The 17,458-nt window shown below is 40.3% G+C and overlaps 1 protein-coding gene across 3 annotated transcripts in view; it reads right to left on the reverse strand.

Moving 5' to 3' along the window:
* The window catches only part of UBR1 (ubiquitin protein ligase E3 component n-recognin 1), a 108,751-nt gene that overhangs the window by 69,695 nt on the left and 21,598 nt on the right, over window positions 1-17,458 (reverse strand). For all 3 annotated transcript variants that reach the window (XM_075614280.1, XM_075614279.1, XM_075614281.1), the window contains exons 2-7: window positions 14,688-14,944; window positions 13,477-13,555; window positions 12,240-12,350; window positions 7,961-8,076; window positions 2,113-2,254; window positions 804-866 (exon numbers count right to left, since the gene is read on the reverse strand). In XM_075614280.1, the coding sequence (XP_075470395.1) occupies window positions 804-866; window positions 2,113-2,254; window positions 7,961-8,076; window positions 12,240-12,350; window positions 13,477-13,555; window positions 14,688-14,944 (768 nt within the window). The remainder of the gene's footprint in view (window positions 1-803; window positions 867-2,112; window positions 2,255-7,960; window positions 8,077-12,239; window positions 12,351-13,476; window positions 13,556-14,687; window positions 14,945-17,458) is intronic.

Here is a 17,458-nt window from a genome sequence, read left to right on the forward strand (position 1 = left end):
ATCACAAAGTAAACGGTAAATAACTCTGAAATCTTGAAAGTCTTTGTTTCACAAAATAACAATTGGTTCCTCCTATATATTTCCGGTAAGGCCTTGGAATATGGTAGGATAAATAAATCACTGTTAAAGTCTTTTCTGAAGCAAAGCCACGAGAGGGGGCTAATCTGGATTTTTTCATTAATCTGGCTTCTTTAGTTAATTCCTAATAAGGAGATACAAGCATAGCACACCAAACATCCTACAAGAAATCTGTCTGAGTGGGCAGTGTGTATTATACAAATCAACATAAGCCGTAAAAATGAACAGGCATTCTCCAACATAAAAATTATATAAGGAATTAGGACACTAAAAAACAGCAACAAGTATATTGAAATACAATAGCAATATATAAATTCTACAAATAAAGTATTAAAATAAATAAATAAATAAATAAAATCATCCCTCTAATAAATATATATCCTGTATTTAAAAAAGCAACTTTTTGCATAGGATGAGGAACGCCCAAAAAACTTAAACAGACGAGTTGAAAAAAAAAAAAAAGTATTAAAAATGATAAATTAAGACTTTTTGGATTGGAGGTCACCTCGGTGTGGTAGGCAAGTTTATCATAAATTAGGCAAATTATGCAACTAAAACATAAATTTAAATGACATTAGAAAACGTGAATGTGCGGGCTTTTATGCAGCATGATAACTAATCAGAAAGTGTTAATAATGATGACATGCTGGGATTTAGTGAATCTCGATCTACATTGATCTTGTGAGGTTTCTTTTATTTTATTTTTTTTTTACATTATACTGTACCTTGATGTCATCCTCTACCCCTTGGCAGACTTCAAAAGTGCCTTCTTTAACAGCTCTGCGGCCCTGTACGAACAATGACATTGAAGGCGGAGGAAGGTTAGTGCCCTGAGGAACAGGGTGCTAACCTGCGGTTATGGAACAGTCACACTTCTACTTGTTGGTGGAGATTCTCTATGCTGTGATTCCCAAGGAATCCTAAACCCATGCAATACTGACAAATGCAACAGGAATTCTCACAGGTCAGTGACTCCAATCTGTGCTCTGTGGAACCCCAAGGATGTCAACAGAGGGATCCACAAAAGAAAAAAGTTGTTCGCCTTTAACTAGATTTATTAGATACATATAATATGTAATCTGAGGTTCCATGGAATAAAGATATAGGCAAGTATAATTTTATTTATATAGCACCAACAATATAATGGGTGGTGTGTGTGTGTGGATGTGCGCAAATCAAAGATTAAAGCAATACAGCTCAACCCTGTTATAGCGCGGTCCTCGGGGGCCACCCGATCCGACCGCACTATAACCGGGGTCGCGCTAATGTAAATTTTTTTTTAAATGCCCGTTTATTCGGGTCCACGCTCAAACTGCGTTATAAGCGGATCCGCATTATAGCGGATCACGCTATAACAGGGTTGAGCTGTACTTTATATTAAAATGCTGTAACGTGCAAACAAAAAGATGGGAGAAGGAATCTCTACGCCAGAGATCTTACAATTCAGGTTTTATCTAAAGGGTTCCAATGTACTTAAACCGGTTGAAAATCACCGTAAAAAATATGACTAGCTTTCACTTTTATTAAAAGCATAGCGAAATAGATAGATATTTATATTTTCGGGGGTGATAATACATTTCAAAGTCCACCAATGACAATACTGCATTTGTAAACAATGAACATATATAATCCACAACTGGAAATAAGTATTTAAAAAAATGATATACAATAAAAGAAAAATTAATATACAGATTAAATTTGTGGCAAGATTATGTAACCAAAAGCTTCTTAGACAGAATCAATGCATTGTACCCAGAGCCCATACTGTGGGACTGTGGGACATGTCAGGTTTCTACATTTGTATTGGTATTAGATTTCTGCCACATGCCAGCAACTAGCTGGGAAATAGTCTTATGACACCCCCAATACATATCCCTAATGGCAATGGCCACAATATGCCAAGTTTACAATAGAGCCAAGACGATGAGCACAATTTACATAGACTGACACACATTGCCAAGCGATATCAGATGCACCTATACATAAAAAAAGCGTCTTCGTCACATCATTAAAGACAGAATCTGTAAGACTGACCTCTCGATCAATTGTAGTGGTGTGAATCTGTGCTTCTTTAAGGTCACAACCCAGGGATCTTTGTAGACTGTAGATAACGTGGTCATAGGAATGATGCTCATCATTGAAGAGCACACAGTAATAGTGGTTTGTCTTCTCTTTGCTGCAGGACAAGCAGGAATTTGGTTAGAAAAGTTGTAGGTCACATGTTTACCATGAGTTCCAGCAACACCAGTTTTAAGTGGTAACCATTTAAAATTGGCAAACAGCTGTTAATGCACAAGGTATACAAATAGGATATTGGTCTGGAATGGGTATCGGTATTCTATGGCGCTCAAGTGTACTGGTGGTAACTGCCTTTTATAGAGGAGAACCTGGCTTGAGACACCTCCACTTATTGTGCAAATCATTTTATTTTCCTGTACCTTCGATACAAAAACAAAATAAATTACAAGCACTATGAGACATGCGTTCTTTGCACAGCATCACACATGCCGTCAGTGCAATACAAGAAAAATAAATCATTAAAACTATCTGGTTACAGAAACTAGATGAGCAAACCTTGCACAGTTATGTAGAATAATGCTAATAAATACCTTTTACAGTTGAAGAGCCTCTCCAAAAATGTGAGAAAGACCTAGGCAACTTCATTTTTAATTAGAACTCCTTTCATGCACACTGGGCCTATTTGCCAAAGTCTCCTGGCTGCAAAAAAGGGTCCAAAAGTCATGCAAAAAAAAGTGTTGTTGCCAAATTTATCACAAAAGGAAACCCTTTTGATAGATCCAGCGCACTTCTTTTGCACCCGGTTTCCCCCAGTTTTGCACCCTGGAGTCTGATAAATAACCGCAGTAAATTATTATGCAGAAAAGAGAACATTGTCAGTTTATTGTAATTTTCTTTTCCTGGAACCCATTTATGGCACCAGGCACCATAGGGTTAACTCCATCCTTAGCTGGAAGTAGGACAGGAAGTGTTCTGCAGGCAGTCCCTGGTTTCTTCCACAGTTGAAAAATACAACTGAGACATGATTAGACGTAGGGAGGGCTAGTGTGCCCACTGCCATAAATTGGGTTCCAGGAAAAGGAAATGACGGTAAGCGGACAATACATTTTCTCTTGTCCGCTTCTCCGTGGCAGTGGGCATCATAGAGACATACCCACCCAAGTAATATAACAGGGAGGGAAACAATACCACACCAGGACCTGCTTCCAAGATATTTATTTTGATAACATAGACCAGCGGTGCGCAAACTGGGGATCCCGAGACTTTCTGGGGGGGGGGGGCACACGGCATTTTGTCTCTGTAAACTTAATTACCAGGCTATGGTCACGCGTCTCTACAACAACGTGGCATCAAATGACACCGTTGCCATGGAGACATGTCATGACATCAAATGACGCTGCGGGTCACATGACGTGACGACCCCGCATCATTGGCCTAGCTGACTGAGACACTGCACTCTGTTCAAGTAGATCTTTAAGCATCTCAGCATCGAGATTGTGTAGTAGTGCCCCTTTCTGATTTCAAGGATTTGGCGAAAAGTAGGGAATTACAATCTCCTGGATGAGACAAACTTAGGCAGGAAGTGGTAAACTGGCCACATCAACCTTATATGAAAGGTTAAATTTAAAAAAAAAAGAAGGTAATTTCCTTTATAGAGCCTGCAGGCGACTCACTCTTCTTGCTGATGTTATGGTAATAAGAAATGCATACAGTCATCGAGAGAAGTACATGCACACTGCAGTATGGTGCTAGAGGGGGGTACTTATCTGCCGGTGCACTGTGTCCAGAGAGGTCCAGACATCCCAGAGGAATACAGTGTAGAGAAGGGAAGCAGCAGGCAGGTGGACTTATGCAAAAGATATTTAATGTGCCACAAAGAAATCCAACGTTTCGGCAGAATCTCACTGCCTTTATCAAGGAGAGGGCTACACTCCTTGATAAAGGCAGTGAGATTCTGCTGAGACGTTGGATTTCTTTGTGGCACATTAAATTTCTTTTGCATAAGTCCATGTGCCTGCTTCCCTTCTCTACATGGTAATGAGAAATACAGTTTTTTCATGATGGCAACTTCAGAAGGGATCTGTGTAATGGTTCCAAAGGACGCACCTTTAGTGCTTCTAGTACCAGAGAGGTCCCATGTTGGAACTGTACATCTTACTTGGTCTTTGTAAATTATTTTATTACGTCACATCATTGAAATTGACCACTACAAGCGAAGAAGCAGTGTGATCCGTTTAACATTCAGACTTAGATGCTCCATATTCCATCACAATCAACTTTTGAATTCGACACATCTTTACAAATATATACAATGACCGAAAAGCATAGAATACAGTTAATTAACAAAAAATAAAAATACATCAGTGTTATTACAACTACAATTCTGGCTTGGTCTTCATCACTAGACTGCTTGTAAAAAACAAATGAGGGTTTGACGCTAGGCTCATTTCCAGATGAGACGATAATGCAGACATTTGTACCTTCAAAGACATCAGACTTAGCCCTCTGTCTAATTCTTCCTGTAGGAACTCTACGAGAGCCGCAGAGGTTGGTGTGTAAAAAAAATAAAAATAATAATTATATATCTCCTTAAACCTCAATGCCTGAAACATAACCAAATGCGATATATTGTGGAGGTTGACTTTTTTCTTGCTTCCAATAGGGTTTGTATAGCTCTATCTGAATAACCATTCCAGACTGGTCACTCAATCTCCAAGCCATCAAGGTTAATTTCCTCAGATCCGAGTGTTGAACCAGGCCTTGAGTTAACACCTTGAAGAGTCGCAAGAGTATCTATCGCCATATTTATTAGATGGGTCAACTCCAGCCTCGTTGGCCAATAAGGCACCATTATGACATCTGCCTCGGTCTTTAATTACCTCAGAATCTTGACTTGACAAGAGAGGACTTGTTGGAAATAGATATGACAGTGTGTATGGTCACTGGAAGCTGAAAGTGTCCACCAGAATCACACAGATAAAATGACAGAGCAATAACAAAAATCACTTTTCTGTTCAGGTACGTGACCATCAGGTCCACGTCGGGTTGACCACAACACTCTACTATTTGTTGAAATAACCGTAGTATTCTGGCTCTTGGTATGTGGATTCCTTTAATATTTGCCACGACATTCTGCCCATGAAAGGATTGATGCGGTCAATGACATTAACCGTCGGCTCTTTGTTCCTCCTTGCTTGGCTATATATTTCACCACCGTGCTGTTTGACCAGATTTGTATTTTTTCGCCTTGTACAGACGGTCTTGGAAGGCTTTTAAGGCTTTCCCAACTGGTTTTTTGTTTTTTTCAAGCGTCAAATGGATTTAAATGAAGAGCTTGATACATACTATTATAATAGCTTTTAAACACAAAGGACTATTGAATACCTGAGCAAAGAGGTAGATATTAACTCTATACTCGCTTTAATCATAACTACACTCATTTCACCTAGCAAAAAAATAAGCAAGTTATTCTGTGATGAAAAAATGTTCCCAACTGTTTTTAATTGTAGCAGGTTCAGGTAACTGGCAGTCTACTGACCAGCTTCCTTGCACCACTTGTACTCCCCAGCCTGAATTGATAGCATCTGTGGTGATATTTAACCAATACACGTGGGGATATTTAACCAATACACTTGGTGTAGCGTATAAACCTTCCTGAAGATTTGGGGGGAACCTTCCACCAATTTACTTTGTCTTTTGTTTCTGGATATAAATACATCTTTTGTTTCATATCCCATGGGTGAAAAATGCCTCAAAGTATAGGCCTCGTCTAGGAAAGAGGTACAAAGAGCTCTACTCACAAGTTCACAATACAATTCTTCATTTATTGTAATAGCCAGGAACAGAGGAGAAACAACGTTTCAGGCCCCATCTGATGAAAGGTCCATATGGGACCTGAAACTTTGTTCCTCCTCTGTTCTTAGGTGTCACAATAAATGAAGAATTGCATTATGAACTTGTGAGTAGAGCTCTACTTTGTACCTCTGTCCTAATGGAGACCTGCGCTTTGAGAAACTGGTTTGTCTATGTTGTGTTGGCTGCACAAGCACTATTCTCTTTGTTTGAATCGGGTTCCCCGCACGTTGGAACTGTACTATATCATATGGGTCTCCATTCCAGTGTTTTAAACAAATTTAGTTGGAAGTCTCATATGTAATTTTGCCCATTTCACCACATTCAGTGCCAACGCAAAAACTCTCCTAGGACCTTCAGGCAATGTCACTATAGCTCTGCACTTCTTGATGCCTTGGATATAATTGCATCCAATTTCTTCCCAAAGAGAAATTCTCCTGCAAATGGTAATGGGCTTGTTATTTTTTTGTGAAAGAATCTGCTACCCAGTGTCTAAGCCACAAAGCTCTTCTGGCTGCCACCAAAAGCCATCTATCTAGATGCTCAGTTCCCCGCATCCAGCGACGCATCGACAATATCATTTGTTACCACCTTAAACTCGGATAGAGCTTTTAGGGTTGACGCTCATTTAACTCCTCTCTCTAATGTCTCCTCAATATTTAAGATCCAGATGCTCATGGCCATGGAAACTGATGTTATTAATACTGCAGGCTTACACGCTGTACAATCTGCCATATACGATTTCCTCAAAAAGATTTCCCTTCTATCCATGGCGTCTCTGAAAAATACTGCGCAGTCTAGCGGTAGAGTAGACTTCCTCGCAGTTCTATAAATTGCTGCATCTACCTTTGGAGGTACTTCCCCAAATATCACTTCTTTCTCTGGAAAAGGATACATTTTGACAAACCTTCTGGGTGTAATTTTTTTTATCCTGCTGGGCCCATACTGTTTCCACCCTGTCTTTAATAACCTGGACTGAAAAATATATATATGTTTTATTTCTTTGGGCAGCGACCCTTTGTTTGCAGCAGATTGCATCCTCAGCTCAGTTACTTTCACAGCTTCCTCCAGCTCAAACTGATCAGAGGTCTCTGCACAGAGCAATGCTGCCAAGCGGCGCTTTAATCATTGGCCGTGTTTCCGTCGCACCCCTGGCATTTTCAAATCAAAAATACAGCAGTGAAGCTTATGCACCCAACTCAGACCAATGGTGGCAGAGTCCCGGCAACTTGCAGCTTGCCCTGGTTGCTAGTTCCTCAGACACGCTGCCACCCCTGGCGCAGATGTCAAAGCATCAGAAGGATAGAGACTGAGAATCCCCTGGATTAAACTACATTAGCTGCAGTCTTGGGAAGTCCATTTAACAAAAAGTTTACTTCTAGCTATAGGACAGGAAAGATTGCCTGCAGGTAGTGGGAGGAGACTTTTATTCTACTGCCTGTAGGACATTTCCTGTCCTACTTCCAGCTACATGTCAAGCAAATATCAAGCAAGCAAATATCTACAGCAAAAACAAGAAAGGTAAGTGCCCCAGTATAGCGTTAAAAAAAAGTTTATACGGGTTTTCAGATCTTATAGAGGGTCGTTAGAATATCAGTGGAACCAACCAGTATTATTACTTTTTGATATAAACAAACACACACTAAACCTGGGATGCTTGATTATTTACACAGCACAGCAATTCTGCCCTTTATACAGGAAAAATAAGAATTAAAGGTCATGCAGAGGTAATGATCTCTACCAATAGGAACAACTTATAAACCAGGGTAGTAACTCCGTAAGAAGGCAAAACATGCCTGAAGAAGAGAATATCTAAAGTATAGTCATGGAAGTTACATTGTATGGCTTAAAAAAAGTTTACCAATCTAAACAAATGCACCTATTCATTTATTTTTGATCTGAAGATCAGCAGATTTTGACAACTGCAAAGTAAAACATACTGTATGACACATTATATTGGGCGCAGAACAGTTACATAAGCATGTCATGTATGGAAGTAGTCATATTATACCTGGTCTCCAGTAGTGTAGGCAGAGTCATCTCTTCCTCCCAGATCGTCATGTCCACAATGTATCGGATGACTAAGGGAAACACTTTTCTGGTCTGCGCCATGAGCTCTTCATTCAACTAGAAGTCGATGTTTTGCAAGGAGAAGGGAGGCCAAGGTTACATTTAAACCAGCCGGATGACCTCACATACTTTCCACAGTACCCTAAATTCACTTATACCAACATTATACTCAACTAGTTCCTTTTAACTCAGGTTAAGGACAGTATTGAAAACCCTGAACCCGTCATGTTCAATATGGTTACATCGAAAGCAGTTCTGCTATTGGAAGTCGCAGTTGCATAAACACTGTTGCTTAATGGTGCAGCCCATCCTCTAGCAAGGGGCGAGCTCGGGGTGGGAGAAAACACTCCATTGAAATGAATGATAATTTTCAGGGTTCACTTTTGCAATACAAAGTTTATATTATAATAAACACATAACTCATGGATGATTGAACTTGTTTCAGGCTGCCAATTCAAATGTTTACCTTATTCAAATACACACAGTTAGGCATATTTAATAAATAAGGAGGAGGTATATCACAGTTGCTATGGTGTTGATGTGGAATACATAACTTGCTTAGTTTTCTGCCAGTCACTAAAACATGGAGTGATCTTGGGAACATTCACTTCCCTCTCCTTCTTGGGACATACCGTAGAGATGCACACGCAAAATAGGTGTACTCTTTAAAAGATCAGGGTTCAATCCATTCCCCCACACCTGTGAATATTTCAGCATGGCCGTCAGGTTATTTCTAGCCTATGCAATTCTCTCCATTAGGAAAAGCTGAAGATGGAACACATCTCCTTGTAAAGCCGTTCTGAATAAACCAATGTTGCTCTAACTCAGGTGTGGACCAACATCAATCCTCAAGGGCCACCAGCAGGTCAGGCTGTCAGGATATCTCTGCTTCAGCACAGGTGACCTGACCTGCTGGTGGCCTTGAGGACTGGCGTTGGCCCACATCTGCTCTAATTCTTTCAGAACTGCTGCTAGAGCATCCTGCACCACGTAGATAAGGGGTAACATAGCATCTTAAGAGTGTGCATCTTAAAGTGAGAATCTTTAAGTGAATGTGGTTGAACTAGAGGTGGACTGGGGACTGGATCTTTCTACAAATTCTTCTACACAAGGCAGCAAACGGTTAGCTCATCTGACCACACTATTATCCCACACGTTAGCCTGTACAATTAACCCCCTGCACACTATTCTGTAATGGCTTCATACGTCTATAAAATATATATTATCTCTAACTGTGCTTGCTATGTCTTGTATATAATGTATAACCCTGTTCACTTATGCAACCATGTATTATTTGTCATCTGAACTCTATGCGCAGGACATACTTGAAAATGAGAGGCAACTCAATGTATTACTTCCTGGTAAAACATTTTATAAATAAATAAATAAATTTGCTGCAGTCTCTCCCAACACTTGTCTGCACACAACATCCTCTCCCATCCCCCAAATCCTTCTACAATCCCTGAACAGACTAGCATTGCAAATGCGTACGCTTTCAGTGGCAGGTAAAAAGGCGCACATCTGCTGTCTGCTCAATGCGTACACTAACTGGACTTACCACCGCTTCATGCAAAGTTACCCACCTTTGTGATAATGAACCTTCTACTTAAACCAGCAGGTCAAGCAATATCCTACATTTCTTTTTTTAAATAAATCAGTTCTGTACTATGAGAAAATACTTGTAGCATTTAAAAAAAAAAAATGTAAAAAATGTTTTAAAGACATTTTTTAATGTTGCTAATGTAGGAAGCATTTCCAAAGTAACAGTCCCCTTCCCCTTCTGATAGGCTCTGGCTCTTGAGACCCGCCCTCTCTCTAGCAGTGAACCAATTGTATCTAGTAACTGCCCGGTCAATCATATTCCAGGTCTACATTGCCCAGAATGCTGATTTAAATAACCCTGAGCAAAGCGATTGATTACAGGAGAATGGATCGATCTGCAGCTTAGCTAAATCACGTGTCAGTGTGCAGATTGTATTGATGCACATATTGAATGGGGGAAAATATATATATTTTGCAGCTTGAACTGCAGCTTTAACGGAAGTCTGTTATTTACTGTAGCCTCATAGAAAAACATTTCCATCCAGTACAAACGCCTCCATCCTGGCCCACACCCAATATCATCATACATACCTGGATTACTCAAAAGCCGTGCACTATCTACTGAATGTTGGCGGAGAATTCTGAAAACCAGCACACCACCTCATTATAACGGCAATCCGGTCGCTCCTCCTCTTACTGTGCACCTCATGACTGGAACAATCTACCCGAGACTCAAAGCCTCCACCAGTCTAAGGTCTTTTAAAACTAAAGCTGTCTCCCATTTTAATCTGCTCTGTAACCGTCACATACGCCTATAACATTATCTTTAACTCTTCATGAAAGGTCATATATATATATATATATATATATATATATATATATATATATATATATATATATATATATATATATATATATATATCCATATAGCAACTGTAAATATTACTGTATGTTCATTTGCATGTCTTAGACAGGTCTGCAACCCTGTCTTTCCCCATTGTCACCCAGCATACAGCGCTTCCACTGCAGCAAGGGATTCTGGGAAATGACATGCAAATAAGCTGTGTTTAAAACAGCATGCAGTGGCTTGAGGATTGGCTTGTGTAATACGAGCTTGAGACAAAAGGTGGCACTGAGTGCTCATTTGCATGTCATTTCCCAGAATCCCTTGCTGCAGTGGAAGCGCTGTATGCTGGGTGACAATGGGGAAAGACAGGGTTGCAGACCTGTCTAAGACATGCAAATGAACATACAGTAATATTTACAGTTGCTTTATGCTTTACTGTGGAGGGTTTTTGTCACTTTTTTTACCCACCATAACCTTAATGACAGTGGTTATATCCATATACATATATATATATATATAGTATAACCCTGTTCATTTAATGTAACAATGTATTGTCATCATAACTCTGTGCCCAGGACATACTTGAAAACAAGAGGCAACTCTCAATGTATCACTTCCTGGTAAAACATTTTTATTAATACATTTCAGCAGAAGAGGCCAATCGAGACCCTTTAATGGGGAATATCGACCGAAAATGGCCCCATCAGCGGATATAGAATAAGCCCATAAATCCACCTTGAAGTCCTACTGCATATTGTCTTGTCTCTCAATGGTCCCTTTAACAATGTTTTTGCTGTAATACTTAAAACTATAGGACTTCAATGGACTGGAACTCCCATTAAAGGTTATGTGGGGTGCCCTGACCTTTGTCCTGTGCTTCCCCTCTTTTATATATTGTGTCCAGCACATATGGTAAACTGATAATAAAATGATTTGTGATTTCCCACACCATCCATTCAGGCACAACAGTGCAATGAACTTAACAGTACCAAGCCCACATCTGGCAGAGCAGCAATCCCTGTTATACTGTACAGTAGCTGCCATCATTAACAAAAGGAAATTAATGCAGAGATAAGCAAGTACAAACCCGATTACTTGTCACAAAATGCCCTTCAGGACAGCGAGATTATACAGAGCAGCCCAGCAGGTACAGCCTGGGTGCAGAAAGACGTTTGCTTAACCACTTCACTGCCTTGAGAGGCCCGCCACTTTTGCAATGTGTTGCTAGCCTCTCAGGCAGCGAAGGGACTTAGCAGATTCAGGAGCGCTGAAGGCCGTGCGCCAAGTCTTGGTTGTACGTAACATTCTCTCTGCTTCAGGAGAAGCACCGTCATTATTCAGACCCTTATGTCAAATGGCTGAATAGACCAAGATTGGATTTATGTAGGCAAAAGCGATCATGGGAACCTTGGGAGTTATTTGACAGCGAAATGCATGCAACAAAATTCAATCAAAAGTAGACACGTTCGAATCTTAAAATGTGGGGGCCCACCATAATGCTGGCAGTACTGATTAGCACTGGTCATCTCAAACATCGTGGACGTCCCAAAATACCAGGGATATTACTGCTTTAACAAATAAGAGCTGGTCTCCACAGTAGAGCGTTACATCAGGTCTTTTCCTACTACAAACAGGAGGGAATGTCTTCAAACACTCGTTGGTGCCAAGGAGCCATCAACAGGTCATGCCTCTCTTTCTACGAACAGATTACCATTCAGTTAGACAGCCCCTGGTACGCACACTTGTCTGAACACCATAGAGGTGATCGGATGGCTAGAAATGTATGTCCGTCATCAGGACTCTGTGGAGTTAACAGTGTACGTTGCGTTACCTCTTTTGCAATTGCGGATGAACCTGGCTCATGGCCCTTGCAATACGGGCCAGTTTTCCATGCTTCGGCATCACCACAGTCACAGAATCCACCTCCCATAGAAGTATGCATCTGAAAGGATACACCCAACAGTGTTCTTAACATAGCTTTATAGTATGGTCAAGTAACCTACACCATTTGTTTCCTGCACATTGTCATAATGCTACAAAGAGATTATAGTTTTGGTGGCGCCTTTATTTTCTGGCGCTTTTTCAACAACTTTTTGTCACGTTTTGTAGTAATGATCAGTTAAACATGTTTCTAAAGCAGTGTTTCCCAACTCCAGTCCTCAGGGAACCCCAACAGGTCAGGTCTTAAGGATCTCCCTGCTCCAGCACAGGTGGGTCAATCAGCAGCTCAGTCATTTTGACTGAGTTCCCTGAGGACTGGTGTTGGGAAACACTGTTCTAAAGTGACCCAGTTCTTTGGTGCAGTTTAGTGTTGAGCACTCGGATAGGGGTTGGGCTGGAGAATATGGTTTTATGTTGCAGCATAATAAAATTAAATATAATATATATTATTTTCAACAGTTACATACGTAGAGTTCCTGATCTACAGTCATGCCAAAAACTGCCAAACACGTAAAACTGCAGTAATGCAACTTGGCTGCCGCGGTTTTCACTCATGTGCAACGTGACCCCGGGAACAGTGAGCTGCACTACATCTGTATGCAGATGTGCCTCTTAAGGGTCATTTTACAAGTCTTATATAAAAACATTATTGTACAGGACATAGCCCTAAACGTACAATTTGTCAGGTCCAAGTCCGTGCTCTGTGGAGCGGACAGCGGGATTCGAACAGTGACCAGGCCACTTTGCCATGAAGAATAACGCTAAATTCAGTATTTAATTAAATTAAAAAACCCAAACCTCAAAACAGCCTGAAATCGTTCAGCTAAGCAGTGAACAGAGGGACTTTAACCCCTCCCTGCACAGAGGGGCCTACAATACAGCGAGAAGGTTAAAATACGTTTCAGAGATTGGATTTTTTTCAAATTAAAATCAAATATTAATACCGCATTTGTTCTTGCAAACAGGCCCAGTTCTTTAGGACGTGGGCATCTCATAATGAATGTGATACAATTGATAAACTATTTTTGGATATCTCAGTCCCAACCCAGGTGATTCGGCAAATAGAAGCCTTTTTACAGAACTATAGGGACTGAAGACTGTTCCATTGTGGTGGTCGTTGGCCATACCTTGTATCGGTGGTTCTTATGAATGCTCCCCTGGAAACACTCCATACAAAGGACACAGGTTGGATCGATTGCACAGTCCCTGCAGCAAAAACATTAGTTACACAGAGACCATCTCACGCAGATACATCTCTCATTAAGGCCCCTACTGATTATGCGGCGAAGCAGCAGCCTCTGTGCATGCAAAGATTTAAGCTCCATTCATCTGAATAGAGGTGAAACCTTCCCGAGCAAGGCGGAAGACCCCTTCACAGCATATTGATTGGGGACTAGAGTCATTATTTACTAGATAGAATGTTAGCCTTAGAGCCCCATATGGCCCATTCAAGGGAATGGGCTACAAGGTGATCTAAGATTTAGTATCTTCTAGCAAACCTGGCACCAAAAACATTGTGAGGGAGAAACACAGGAAACGGTTTTAGTTTTTTGTTATTTCAGTTTCCGTTTCAAATCATATACATAGATGGCAAATCCCTTATTCCTTTTTAAATAATTTGACATACCTAGGTTCTAGACTGATATCTCCAGAGAGCAGAAAAGGATGGCTCATCTTCAACCTCGCAAATTAAACAGGAAAACTACATTTCTTCTCATACAAAGTGTGAAATATGAGAATTCTTAAACATTGTGTTTCAGCTGCTTTTTTTCTTATGTGTCATATCACACACACACACACACACACACACACACACACACACACACACACACACACACACACACACACACACACACACACACACACACACACACACACACACACACACACACACACACACAATATTGTGCTTTTAAAATAACCTGCTCGTCTCGAAAGGTGGTTTAAATGAGATTAAAGTTTGCATGCAAAATAAAAAAGGGAGATGTGACAACACGATGAAATGCAGTGTTAAATTTGCCCATATAAATAATGCTAACCAATTCTCGGTAACACATTGGGGGTGTGAGAAGTTCGTGTCTTCCATGGAATAAGTGGTAATGCAGGAAGTACTGCTATTATAACAGGCATGAAATGGTCTTACATACTGAACCCTAGCTTGTAATAGCTTACTCATTTGGAAGGAGTTTTATTAATTGGAAGGAAATCTCAGAGAGGGATAATTGACTTAAAAAGAAAGATTCTCACTGTTACAAAACATTATTTCCATTGATTTTGATACCAGATCCTACAAACATCACTCATTTGGGTCCTTGGGTCTTAACTACACCAATCTCACCTGCAGGAATAGGTAGTCTCCCCTCCTCTGAAAACTTTGCCGCAGAGCTGAGGGGCCTCGTTCTGCCGCAGCTTCTCCAGGAAGATGTCAGGATCCTCGCCGAACAGGTACCGCTCCAGTGGACTGAGGATAGACACCTGGGTCAGCTCCTCCTGCGTCTCCAATTGCGGCTGCAACTCATCATTGTAGATATCTGGGACACACCTTGCCATGTGCTGGTAAAAGGCAGAGGCAAAATCCTCTCCGTCGTCCAACCACTATTGGGAAAGGAGTAACACTGTAGTACATGTTAAGGATTTGCGGAATTCCAGCCATCTAGAGCTTGCTCTGCTTAGACAACAGAGAAACAAGAACAAACATCATTGGTTCCCACTAATATTTAAAAGGTCTTATTGTATTGTACCATGGGAATTAGTAGGATTACAAGGAGTACCACATGTTCCTGAAAGAAAGCCAAGTATGAGCCAAGGTTCACTCGGCATCTGGATTCCCAAACACTTAAAGTATTCCACATTCTTGTTGAGCCAAGACACGCCAGCTTCTCAACATTGCCAGAGACAGGCACGGCTAACATTCACTTACTTTAAAAAAATAAATCAAAACACAAAACCAGTAAGAGAAAGGGTGATCCAACACATTCCTGAACAGAATGGGACTTTAAGGTCTGATTATTAAAGTCCTGGGTTTATAAAAGTGTTGCAAATGTATTACATCAGCTTTATTATTATTATTATTATTCTTTTTAAATAATCATTCTAAAGGCATTCATATTTTCTGATAAATTAACCACTTTAACAGCACCAGGTTTTAGAAAACGTATATTTAAAAAAAAAAAAGGAGCGCATGCTATTGAGATAATTAAACAACCCCTAGTTTTTTGTATTTTACCCCCTCTACCTAACCACCGGGGACCCATCAGTCCAAGAGATTTTCACCTCGGACATACCAGCACATTCGCAAACTGAAAATGGCTGCGGACAGGAAGCTGCTTGCCAGCCAATCTGTAAATTGTCATCTAAGAGGTCATCATTACAGACTGAATGTCCAACAGGTGGCCGGTGGCCATCTTCAAAGAGGGCAAAACATGACTTTGTAAACAGCAGACCTCCCCATTTAGGACCACCGCCCTACTCGTCAAGAAAGGCCAGCGAGCGGCACACCCTAATTTATTTCCCTCTGCCAGGGTTGGCTGGGTGCAACACATCCCAGTCATGACCTCACCCATCTATTTTCCTGTTTGATCCTGGTCGATTCCAGGGTAATGTTTAGCAAAATCACTGGACTTCAAGAAATGCAAGCGAGTCAGTATAGTCACGCTTTATTATAGAATGCCAAATTAATATAGTAATCAAATATACTGTATGCTTTAACACCAATATACGGAATTACATTCTCCTTATTGGATATTCAGAGTTTCTGCATCTCCATAGAAAATCAATTGAAAAATAAAGGTTATATATTAAGCAGGTTGTTCATTTATTCGGTATCCCTTGCCATGTGTTGGAGGTCCCTCTGTTCATAAAGGGTTTCAATTATTAATCTTCTCGGTCATAAAAAAAAAAGTCCTAGATCTGAGGTTACAGAAGTCTCTCAGGTTAACAGATCTGTGATCAATATAAGACATGTCAGTAACAGATTACTTATATTTCATGCAGGCGTATCTATAAAAAATAAAATAAAAATTGCAGTGCCTTAAGGCAGATTCTGAGAGCAAACATAAGGCCAGATTAAGCAGTGCTGCTCCCCAACACAGGGCCATCGCTTAAGGTTGGAGGAAAGGAGATTTCCTAAGCAACAAAGAAAGGGTTCTTTGCAGAAGGGCAGTTACAATGTGGAATTTATTACCCATGGAGACTGATAGCAGATACAATAGATATCTTCAAAAAAATATTTGTTGAAAGGAAAAGTATCCAGGGATACAACAAATAAACATTGGTAGGATGTTGATCCAGGGAGAGGATTTATTTGAAGTCAGGAAGGAATTTATTTTTCCCCTTTATAAGGCCGCATTGGATGATGTGTCACTGGGGCTTTAGTTTGCCTTCCTCTGGATCAAAATACTGTATATACAAATATAGGATAAAGTATCTGTTGTCTAAATTTAGCATAAGCTGAACTTGATGGACGCATGTCTTTTTTCAACCTCATCTACTATGGAACAATGCAAGACGCACTCTAGCACAGCAGAATAATACAGCCCCATTAAAATACATCCATCCGGTTTATAGGTTCTAATTTTGTCACTTATCTGGTAATTATGGTATTAAATATATCATAATTTAATATGGCAAATAACAGCATATTATGTTTAAACAAAAGGGGGGGGCGGGGGAAGTGCGTCAACCATTTACCTGTATATTTAAAAGTTTACCAAATTCATACTGTATCAGAACCAACAATAGGGGAAGATCGTAAAAACACTTAAAAGCAAATGGTTACCACAAATACATTAAAAGATTACAAAAGAAATTAAAAAATACTTCTATAAGAAAATAGTGCCAATAACCTATTAGACATGACACTGGCATGAGGGCACTTTGGTCCCAGGAGGGACTGGCCCTTTAATGTGTAAGCTATTGAATCCTTAACTGCAGACATGACCAATGTGAAAATCATCAAAACATGCACACTATTATTCCCTGCAGAGTCTTGTTATCCACTGCAACTTGTTCTTGCAGCGCACAATTACAGGGGAATTTACCGGAAGTGATGGCAGGTTTCCTGGCATCCCACTGCTGCCGATGCAAGGTGAAAACTGCTATACACAACCA

The sequence above is a fragment of the Ascaphus truei genome, chromosome 9 (genome assembly GCF_040206685.1).
Source record: "Ascaphus truei isolate aAscTru1 chromosome 9, aAscTru1.hap1, whole genome shotgun sequence".
In the NCBI taxonomy this organism is placed as follows: Eukaryota; Metazoa; Chordata; class Amphibia; order Anura; family Ascaphidae; genus Ascaphus; species Ascaphus truei.